This window comes from Orbicella faveolata, unplaced genomic scaffold (genome assembly GCF_042242905.1).
Source record: "Orbicella faveolata isolate gen_17 unplaced genomic scaffold, um_ofav_v1 contig_1, whole genome shotgun sequence".
Taxonomy (NCBI): domain Eukaryota; kingdom Metazoa; phylum Cnidaria; class Anthozoa; order Scleractinia; family Merulinidae; genus Orbicella; species Orbicella faveolata.
Genome location: NW_028301536.1, coordinates 7,063,816 through 7,075,000, shown reverse-complemented (window position 1 = coordinate 7,075,000; position 11,185 = coordinate 7,063,816). Strand labels below are relative to the sequence as shown.

Below are 11,185 nucleotides of genomic sequence, written 5' to 3'. Positions count from 1 at the left end.
AAGCAGTGCTTTTTTCAAATTTCAATAGTAAAAAACAGATAATTCATTACATTACATAAGTGTCCCAAGGACTTTTGTCCACGATTGTAGGCCTTGCCGTATTGACCGAGTGATATTAGAGTCAACATGGCAAGGCTGAGGTTTGAGATTTTCCCATAAAGACCTCACTCTTGGTCAATAAGTATTTATAATAATATATAGTTGCAGTCATCAAGGTTCCCCAAATACTTTGAACTAATTTTTTAAACTTATATACAGGCCATGCCATTTGGCCTGCATTGTTCAAAGGGTGGATAACATGATCCAGTTAATAAGTTGCAGTTCAGTGGACACATACATGTATTAAGATGAAAACCAACAAATGCAATCAACCGGATATTGATTTTTCCAGCAGATAGAATTATCAAATCTTTTCGAGGACCTAATTGTTTACAATATATAATTAATAAATAAATGTTATGTTCTACAGGCACTGGTGGAAAAGAAGCATCCCTCTTTACTCAGGAAATGCTTATCATGTATCAAAGGTTAGTCATGAGAACAGCCTGTGTCACCGTGTTATCTTCTTGGTCTCAGACTACCCCCTAGTGTAATCAATGGAAACTACAGAGTGGGCTTAATATTTATCATTGTAGTGGGCAGAGTTTAAATTACCTGTGACAGACTAATATCTGGGCAGAGTAGCACTGTCTTTTTGTCACTGAATGCACAGAATGTACAGTAAATGTTGGTGGTGATCTAGTCATACAGAGTATGACTCCTCTGTTGAGATGAAATTTTCTAGGATAATTTGGAACAAAGCTTTCCTTGACTTTTTTCACTTTTTTACACACCAGGTTTGCAGCATATAAGAACTGGAAGTTTGAAGTTCTAAATATCAGTAAAAGTGAGAATGGTGGAATTAAGGTAATAATTGATTTTACTGCCTCTGACTATGGTCACAGTAACGTACATGTGATGTGTGTGTGTGTGTGTGTGTGTGTGTGTGTGTGTGTGTGGAAAAGGTCAACAATGATGGAAGTGGTTTGAGAAAGAGAGCAGAAAATAAGTTTAGTTATTTACAGGCTATGGTCAGTTTTTATATTGAAGAACTACTGTATGGCTTCAGGCTTCAAAAGACCTCGGTCACAGTTTTTCATCATTGATATGAACCTCCCAACAGGCAAATAACATACGTATATCTCGTTTTATACTGGTGGATTTTAGTCTTTTACATGTACCCCAATGCTTGAGATATAAGTCACTATCCTGCTGAAGTCGAGTATGTTTAATTTACAGGAAGCTTCTGTAAGTCTGGTTGGTACTGGTGTGTTTGGCACAATGAAGGTAAAACTTAGGCGTTTCAATTCTGATACTTTCTAGGGATATAATCTACAAGAATTTTGGAGTTTCTAACGGCTAATGTAACATAAAGACATTTACTATAATATAATTATTTCATGCCCACTTTCCCAAGGGTAGTGTACTAACTATATAATACATGTATTATTGTAACAACACAATGTTGCCATGCATGCTTTAATAAACAATTGGGAAATAAAGATACACGCGAGCAATAATATATCATTCATTGTACCTGTAATCAACCGTGTAATCAAATGTTTAATAATTTTTGTTAGTTTGAAACTGGTGTTCACAGAGTGCAAAGAGTTCCATTGACTGAAACAATGGGTCGTGTTCACACTAGTACAATGACTGTGGCAGTGTTACCGCAACCCACAGAGGTGAGAGATATATTACTTCTGGGGAAATTTTGTGAGTATGTTTAGCTGTTTCCCATACATGTAGTTGACAATCCTTTGTAATTGTTTGGCTTTTGTGTCAAGGGGTCATGTTAGTGGAGTTGCAATGTACTAGAAAGCCTTGATGTCTTCAAAAGTCAGTTTTTACATTGTACAAGAACGACTAAGAAAAACTCAGAATTATTGTTTCTTTCAATGGTTAAAAAAACTCGGACCTATAAAGACCCTAATGATAAGTTACAAGAAACAAGGGTGGTCAGCGTTGTTAAAGATAAACAGTGGGAAAATTTCGGCAAAATCCAACCAGCCCCCCACGGGGCCACGGGGTGTTTAAGAGTTGTTTCTGTAGTGTATGCAACATCCCCACCCCTCCACCTGAAAACGATAAAATGGTCACTACATATTCAGAAGAGTTATACGGTTATTTTACAAATCAAATGATCTAACAAATTTGGCCTGAGCGCTGAGCCGGTATTTTGTGGTCAATCGTTTGTTGTTCATAGTAATAGTAGTAAAATTCGTCTCATGTGATAGTCACTTGTGATCATAAAGTTTTAACTGCGTACTGCTAGTCTTCATCATATCACGAATAAGGGCTGTTCTGCCGTGAAGCTGTTTCCTCAGCAGTCCATGGTCCTACATGTATATGTAGGTTTGAAGGACGAGGTTGCTATTTCTTGTTGTTGGAGTATTTCATACAAAAGACAGCTTGGCATACTTTACAAATTAAAATCACAAGCCCAATTGATGACCTCGTTTTATCATAGTTAGCGTGGGTCTCCAGAAACTGACTCAGTTTTCTTTTAGAATGATGGTTGTTGTATTCTCGCTTTTAATAGGTAGATGTGGTAATCAGACCGGACGATCTTAGAATTGACACGTTCAGATCTTCAGGGTAAGTGATTGGTTTATCTGTCTTTCAGGCACCACCCTGCGAGCAGAGGTTTATTCGATCCTCTTTCTAGGAAGATCAAAGGGACGTGCTCACAGGGTATTCAGGCGCCTGATTCGGATCAAGAATGGCTTGTATGCAATAGGCCTTTTGCTAGTGTTCCAAAATAAGTCCTTGTGCAAAACGTTTAGTGTGAAAATGAGTTTGATTTGCATGAAACTGAACGTGCTAGCGAAACACATTTAGATTTCATATGAATAGTTTTATAAGAAGCCTCGTTTTGACACAGAGGCAAAAAGGTAACTTGGAAATGGCCTGTCGAAGGATCAAATTGTCGTAGAAACACTGGGAAAAGTTTGGGATTATCTCATTCAATAAAAAAGACAAGATAATGAAGTTATCTGATTACAAACACTGTTTTTGTTATTCAAATTTCCAGACCATTTCAACAACACAGAACTCGTTGTTTTAGCAGTCAAAGTCTTCTGTTTGGCACATCTACAATAACAATTAGGCCCTGTTCACACCACTAAAGTGGACGAACACGAAGACCGACCAACCTAGAATGACCTAAATCCCCCGCCAAAAGCCTAAACGATCCCTAAACGTCCCATGACACCCCGCGAGCCTCTCCATCGTGCCGTCAGAATAGTAATTTCCGACTAATTCGTCCCTCAATCGTCACTAAAACGGAGCTTTTCGAAAACGATGACTTCACGATAACCGAGTGATTTCCTCGCCATGGTCTTCCTGAAACTCAAATCTAAAATGACAAGGTGCTATAAAGCTACAACAAGTCAAACTTGTTCTTAAGCGCGTTTTATGGGATCATTTCAGTGCCGGTGGTCAGCATGTTAACAAAACTGACAGTGCAGTGCGGATAACACATTTACCGACAGGCTTGGTTGTGGGTTGCCAAGAAGACAGGTCCCAAATTAAGGTATATAGTACATAGAGTGGTGAGATTTATGCCTCATAACAAGACCGAAAGGTTTTGGAAATATTTTATTAGTACAATAGCAGTAACCTGCGTAGCAGGCGTATAAAGGGTACGGGGTGGGGAGGAGGAAGAGAATTCGGGAATTTTCTTCCTCCTCCCCCACCCCCTCCCCTTTATACGCCTGCTACGCAGGCTACAATAGCAGCGCTTCAAGCTCTGGGGGTGGGAGGGGGGGGGGGGGAGCTCCCAGAAAAATTTGGTAGGGTTGTGCGGCCCGCTTCCCAAAATTCTGGCCAAAATCTGCGATTTTTTCGTACCCTTTTTATGACCTAACCAGAAATTCGATACCCTATTTATGACCGTTGCGGCTGAAACAGTTGCCCTAAACATAATGTTTGAAGGGCTTTTGTTTATGGTCTTATCACTAATGATGAAAAAGTAGCTTCTTCCAAGAAACCTACCCAATTCAAGACAAGACTACTAAAACCATACCCTATTCAAGACCGAAATGGCCACATCGATATCCTATTTATGACCAAAGCGGCTGAAAAACCATACCCTTTAGGGCTGCACATACCTATATAGCCCATATGAGGGACTACACCCCCTCCCCCCTCCCCAGGGGGCTTCAAGTAGGCTCCTACACAGACGCTCTTTTCCATTGGCTTTGTTTCGCGGATAAAACTTTGAGCTAACGTTACTGAGGGGTTAAGAGCGCTAGATTTGAAATCTGAGATCCCTCATTCAAATCCTTTATCGTTTGTTTTGGCAGTCTCAAGATAAACTTCCTGCTCCCTCCTTGTAAATAGCCAACTCGTTAACCAATCATCAGTTGGGATTTTCAAAAATTTGGAGTATTTTTTATCTCCTCATTTAGGGTATCCGAAATCAACAAAACTTTCTGAATCTCCCGACAAGTAGATAATGTACATGTTGTGACCTTATGAGCTAGTGTGATGGACAGCCAATTAATCGTTTGTCTACAGTGCCAAGGTAAATCAGTTGTTTGATTTACGTGTATTATTTTTCGTAGAATAGGAGCAAGGCCTTGCAAGTATTACGTACACGACTGTATAATATGCAGCGACAGCAGGCGGACTCAGAGAGAACAGAAGCCCGCAGGAAACAGGTCAGCAGTTTTTCCAAAAAAAAAATGTGAGAAATCAATCTCGAGCCCAGAGTTTTCCCAGCTCGGTCGAGCCGGGAAGAGTCTGGGTTCGAGATTGGTGACATATGTTCTGAGACATTTCCAGTAAGCATGCGTGTTTGATAACTACCTTGAGAATGCTTGGGACAAGCTCTGGGACTGGGTTTAAAGGAAATAAGCCAGTCAATTGTTGAAGTTTTGTTTAAGCTAAAGATGATTTGAAGTAAGGGGTGTGAAATTGGTGAGGCTTGCCATTTTAGATCATATGGCGTCACGCGAGTGTCCATTTTCTTTTATCAGAAGGTAATTGTCATCTTTGTTGTGTATGGGTTCGTACAATTTAGTACTGTTTGGTAGTGGGGTGAAGAGGCAGAGAGCGGACCACCAAACAACTTAAAGCGAACTCCAATTAGTTAGTCCAGCAAATTTAATAACTTTCCGTAGTAGGAAGGTAAATTCCCAGAGATAAACATAAAATAATGTACTACAAAATAATTAACCGAAAAGAGCAGAAAACTAAGAGGAAGATACAAAACAGAAGATAAACTAAACGGCTTACCAAATGCTGGAAACGGGGTTTAGGGAACCAAAAAGTTACGAGGGTAATGGATGATACACTGACACTAATTGAACATGAAAGGATAACACAAATATATACGCAACGAAATTTACATACGAAGCGAAAAGAAAAAAAAGCATGCAGAATGTGAGAAAATACATTAACATATGGAACGGAAAAAAAAGACACAAAGAAAAAACAAAATAGCCGTAACAGGTGGTTTCAGATAAAGTGATGTTGTGATTCGTAACTTTTTGAATGAAAGGTTTTTCCTTTTGATTAGATTGGAAGTGGAGAGCGCTCGGAAAAGATCAGGACTTACAACTTTCCACAGGTTTGTTTTTAGTTTCAGCAAGCTCAGTTTTTTGTTTAGTTTAGCATGACTAAACTGTGGTCTCGAAACAGTTATGTTTCAAATGCCTTCCTACCAATCACATTGCGAAGAGTGTCTTGTTTAGACATTAAAATGTCTTGATAACTGAATCAAGCGACCAACTACTGGCAAACTGGAAATAAGACTGACTGCGCAGGCGCCGTCGATTGGTCTGTAACTTTTCCAACATTTTCCTTTCACCTAAGTTTATATATTTATTACTTATAATTCCCGACTTAAGTTGCTTTGCGTTAGACAATATTTACAAATATTTCCTATTCGTGAGGTCAATTGAAAACGCCTTTAAACAATTTGACATCTCGTTGTCGGTTTTTAGTAACTCTTTTTGTCGCTGGCTGTCATCCGATAGAAACCTCAAGCCGCCTTGTAGTGATATTTCAACATGCATGCTTTTGAAACTCTTCAAAATAAGTAATTGTTAACGTGTAGCGAAAGAAGGTGATGTTACTTGCGGACAAGGAACTCGAAGTCTAATTGCTAATACATTGTCTCTATAAGGGCCGCGTAACTGATCACAGAATAGGCTTGACCGACCACGGCCTGGAACTTTTCCTTGAAGGAGGAGACAAGCTACATGACATGATCCGGGTTCTGCAGTCTCAACATGAAGCTGAGGCTTTACAGCAGCTCACCAGTCAATACAGCAGTGGAGACAAGCAAACAAGCTAGCACTGAGCAAAATGGGACTGAAACAGCATCAGAAACATTTGAGACATACAGGTTGTTGTGCTGTCCGACAAGGTGCGAAACAAAGCTTTAGCAGGTTGCCGTGAATTATCAGGCGACATTTTACCGTCTTGTGGAAGAGAGAATACTCGTATCTATATGTCAACACCACAAATACCCAGACGCTAAATTACAAAGTTGCAGCCAGGGGTAATGTTTTTTAATTGCACAAAGTCTTAAGATCAAAGGATGCCTCAAAATAAAGTTTTTTTCAGATAGAAAAATGGGACAAAACATTATTAGCCAGAACGAATCAAGGAAGGTTAAGAAAGGAAAGTTGTTGAGGTCAAGAACGGATGAAGGGTGAGAGAATTCCTTCCTCATATAGGACTGAGGTAATCTCTCTCAAGTTATATTTAGACATGGTACCCAGTTCTTCCTCGCTTAAGTTTACCTCGCGCTTTGCCTGAGTTTTTTCTTGGAGGATGAAAATGCGTGTTAAGTCGCTTGGGTTGTCCACGTGACCAAAATCCGCCTCTTAGGATTGGCTATTTCTTGACTCTCCTGGGATATCCAAAACCGGGAGTGATTGGAAATAACTTGAAAGGGATTACCTTGGGAATAACGCCTATATTTTAATTACAATTTATGGCATAGAAAAACAGAAGCCAAAGGATGAAATGCAAAAGAGTCAAAGACCCCATATTAAAGCAGATTACCAGTGGTACTAAAATGAAAAATGATGCAAATCAATATGGGCGATTAACTTTCTTCCAATCCCTCTTGATTACGTGCAAAGGAATTGCTGGCTTTCACTGTCACACCATCAAAAACAAAAATCGTTACCATTCAATAAAATTAATTATGTCAAGAATCTGGGATGTGATAGATGATTGGTATTTAAACAACCACGGAAAAATTAAACGTTGTAAAACTTCCAAGTTCTTAGAGGTTCTTGAATCTGAAGGAACTGAAACTTCAGAAAGGACAGGTAATTTTTAATTTTGAAATAGGACTACGCTACATGAAAATCGGCTATTGAGTAATTATGGGGAATTTTGACAATTCCTGTACTGTTGACAGAAGCAAAACTAGGAAAAAAGCGGTGATCAGGATTTTTATTTCTTTGCGTTGTTTATGTCACAACAAATGATATATCTGTATTCTTACAAATTTTCCTTTCATTTTGTTATCGTCAAACTGCTGAAATATTTTTTCCCGATCAGACTAGTTTCCAGTCCCTGATTATAAAATCGGTTAATCACGGGTGAAATAGGACTGGGAGCGAGGCTGTGTCAACAAGTGAAGGGATTCAGGAAAACAATTTTCTATTTATATTTGCGGACATATGCCATAGACGTGATGCATAAATTTTGAGAGACTTACTGAAGAGTTATTTTGGAATGGAGCCAAAGACTGATACGTATTTATTCTGAAATATCTGATAATGGTTTCGCGTTTGAATTGTAATTTCCATATTTCATATGATATACATCCTTCCCCCTTTGAAGCGAATTGTGTCATAAACGACAGTGCAGAGAACATTATAAAGCTTTCTTTCAGTTTTCACACTGTTTTCCTTTCATGTTCTCACTCAAATTACAGCCGATGTTAATTATTCAAAGGTTTGAGGTAAATGAATTGTTTCTTGACAAAAACGTGTATTTGCCATGTTTTGCATTTTTAATTTCCAGTAAAATTGAATCGATAAACTGAGAAAAGCCAAAGCGTAATTTCTAAGATAAGAGGTTCGCGGGGAAATTAATGTGCCGTGGATAAATAGTTCTTGTTGCAACCGGCGCCGAAAGTTTCTTTTGTGTTTAGGGATTAAAATTCAAATTAAGCATATATAGGTTTCATGTCCTTCAACCAAGTTAAGAACCTGTCGTGGAAACAAGTAACTATGGTTGAAAATACTCGACACCTGTTTCAATAGATGTACTTAGCTGACGAGAGATTAGCAAGATTTTTTATTTCTTGTTTCTTTGTTAAGTCAAATAAAAGATCTGGATTTCAGTCGGAATACTGCACGGAACTCCAACATTTTGAGCTCGCCGAACAATTTTGTCTTAACTCGGAGAGCGATTCACTGTGTTGTAGCGGGCTTAAAATGTCAGCAATTTCTAATTGCTGACAATATTCAGAATGAATAGTAGCTGTCTATTTTTCATTAAACACCTCTATGTCAGTTGTAAATGACGTGTATAAAACTGCTAAGTAGAAAAATAAGCGTTGAAGGGAAATTTCAGCGCGTTTAAATATCGAGAGCTCTCGAGTCAAATCGGGATGTTTTGTAGTATTGCTTTTATTCCCTTTTCTGTCTTCTTTTTCAATAAACAAACACTTACACTTTTAGTACGTTGTATTTTAATTTCTCTGGGGAACATCTAGCAAACAACTGAATAGTTCAAGTTCAATCATAGCGACATTTTTTCTTCAATAAAATGAGGTAAAATTTCATGCGGAGACGAATTAATAAAGTGACTACAATAAGTTGAAATTACTTCGCTGGTTACAATGGACCCAAAACGTTGAACCATGGGTGAGCGAACTTTATTTTATTTAAGTATTTATTTATTTATCTGTTCCCATTACAAGGACAAGAGGATATTACTCGGAGAAAGTATTAAGGTGCAAGTTCTGTGCTCTGACCAAGCGTGTATCGTTTCAAATTTTATCTGTTTTCCCGTCCGGTTAATCCAGAGAAAATGAATATTATCTTGATCAATTTTTGATCAATTTGTATGGAATATGCAAATTTTGGATGTCAAGCGTTTGTGCAGTGAACGCAACGAATATTTTAACGCTTAAATAGCCTTCTCAAATTGTTCCAACGGGTGTTAAAAGCGACTTAAACCTGATTGGCATTTCCTCTATGACTGCTGCTCATATTTCTCTTATTTCAGACAAATGAATTTGCATAACTTGTGACATATTGGCGATTTATTGGCTGACTTGCGTTCGACTGCTGGAGTCAGACCTAAAGAGCGGATATCTGTTCGACATTTGGAAGCCGCAGCTTTGCCGTTTAATCTTCCATGAAATGTTAATGTAACGGAGACCTCAGCTTATCGACACAGGAACAAACAACGCTAAAAGGTAACTGCTTCATCCCTGAAATTGTCGCAAGAATTTAATTCAAGGATATTTCTCGTCGTCAGTGTCCAAGATGAATGTTGCTCTGGAAAGTTTCGTCAAAACGCACGCCGAGCATTTCGTTCAACATCGTCGAAGAATGCTAATGGAAATCGAAAAAATAATTAATCCATTATTGGCGGAAGTTAAGAAAATTGATGCGAAGTTTGATTTCGAGTTGATCAGTCCTAATAGCCTTTTTGTCGTGAAATCACCAAGCCACTTCGAAATGCTTCTAATTTTTCAAGGAATAGACCCCGGCGAGATTTCTATCGAGGACGGACAAACTCCCGCGGGTTTTTCGCTAGCAAGGCTGACCGGCAAAAAGATGGTTTCTCGCTGGAAATTCTGCAGTGGAAACAGCAATCCCAGCAAAGTCTATATGTCGGCGAAAATTGTTAAAGAGAAGCTTTTCGAGCTTGTTAAACGAGTGGTTAACGATGAACCCAATAGCAGACAACAGGAAGGGAAGGTTAGCATTGCTGTCAACGAAGCCTGCGACGACAATACAATTTCACTGCTGGTTAGCGGACACGATGCGGAGCCATTCAGCCTCGCTCTCGTCCCAGCGATTCCTTGCCCTGGACGCTGGGTATTTTCTGCGCACGCGTGGGAATCCAAGCCAGCTGATTGGGCGAACAGGAAGTTAAAAGAGGAGTTGATACGAAGCGGTATTCACCTAGTTGCCAGACCGTCGCCTAGCAAGTCAGGCTATCAGTGGGAAATTGACTTTCCAGGGCCTATGAGAAAGCTGCTGCAATTGGATATGGGCTGTCGCACAAAATGTCTTCTTATCCTTGAAATCATCATGGAAAACATGCAGTCCAGTAAAGAAAGATGCGATAGTTTTCAATTAGAAACTCTTGTTATGCACGTAACTGAGAAATTTCCCATCAGATCCTTTTGGAGCGATGAAAAGCTCTCCAAACGTTTCCTGGACATAATGAAAGAGCTACAACGGTGTCTTGCAGAAAGAAGTCTGGGCCATATTTTTCTCCCCAACGTAAACTTGTTTCGAGACGTGGACAAACTTGCTTTGGAGAGCTGGGAGGAAGGTGTTAATAAAGTCTTGAGTGACCCGGAAAAATTTCTCAACACATTTGAACTATTCAAGTACACCACTTCTCTGTAGACCGGGAAAATAAACTTGAAAGATAGCGAAAGCTGAATATTTCAGTACTGTATACTGTAAAGGGTTTTAAATATGGCCCAAAAGTCAACGGACTTATCTTCGCTAAGCTTTGCTGCCCCCTCGATTTTTGATTTGGCATCTTTGCAAGCGGTTATCGAGTTACTGAAAACTTTGGAGCCTTGTAAAACATGTCAAAGGAATTAGGGCACGAAAAGCACTCAACACGTCCTATCCAGTTTTCCAGATTAGAAACATAAATTCTCCCAACTTGTTGTGAAGCAAAAAGTTAATATTGCTTATAAGAATTTGATGTTGCATAAAGGAAATCCTTTGATTAATTCTCTTTTATGTTTAAGGAGAAATGTACATTTTACGGTTAAAATTTATAGAGTTTTAATATTGCATCTCTGATTTGCAGCGTCAGTATCAGTTTTTCAAGCGAGCTAAACAAAAGTAAGAAAGCATAGTTAATTGTAGTACGCTTGAACAGTTACTGTAATGCAATTAAAACATGAGATGATTTATTTCTACGAGTCTCGATATTTCTTTTGCAGCATGGATACAGATGCCAATATTGG

At 38.9% G+C, this 11,185-nt stretch overlaps 2 protein-coding genes across 3 annotated transcripts in view; both read left to right on the top strand.

The window, feature by feature from the left end:
* The window catches only part of LOC110061467 (uncharacterized), an 18,726-nt gene extending 9,126 nt beyond the window's left edge, over positions 1–9,600 (top strand). The window contains exons 6-15 of one of the 2 annotated variants that reach the window (XR_016206486.1): positions 470–527; positions 837–906; positions 1,279–1,326; positions 1,620–1,724; positions 2,582–2,637; positions 3,472–3,574; positions 4,608–4,703; positions 5,564–5,614; positions 6,173–6,415; positions 9,247–9,600. Coding sequence is in view for 1 of the 2 variants with exons in the window: in XM_089287082.1 (XP_089143208.1) it covers positions 470–527; positions 837–906; positions 1,279–1,326; positions 1,620–1,724; positions 2,582–2,637; positions 3,472–3,574; positions 4,608–4,703; positions 5,564–5,614; positions 6,173–6,343 (758 nt within the window). In the remaining variant the exon portion in view is untranslated. Of the gene's footprint in view, positions 1–469; positions 528–836; positions 907–1,278; positions 1,327–1,619; positions 1,725–2,581; positions 2,638–3,471; positions 3,575–4,607; positions 4,704–5,563; positions 5,615–6,172; positions 8,696–9,246 lie in introns of those variants that run through there. The other variant, XM_089287082.1, reaches the window with a different exon arrangement.
* On the top strand, positions 9,510–11,137 carry LOC110061541 (protein mab-21-like 2). The gene has a single exon (XM_089287094.1). It carries the CDS (start codon positions 9,510–9,512, stop codon positions 10,605–10,607), a length of 1,098 nt encoding a protein of 365 aa, XP_089143220.1. The 3' UTR covers positions 10,608–11,137.
* The last annotated feature ends 48 nt before the right edge of the window (positions 11,138–11,185 follow it).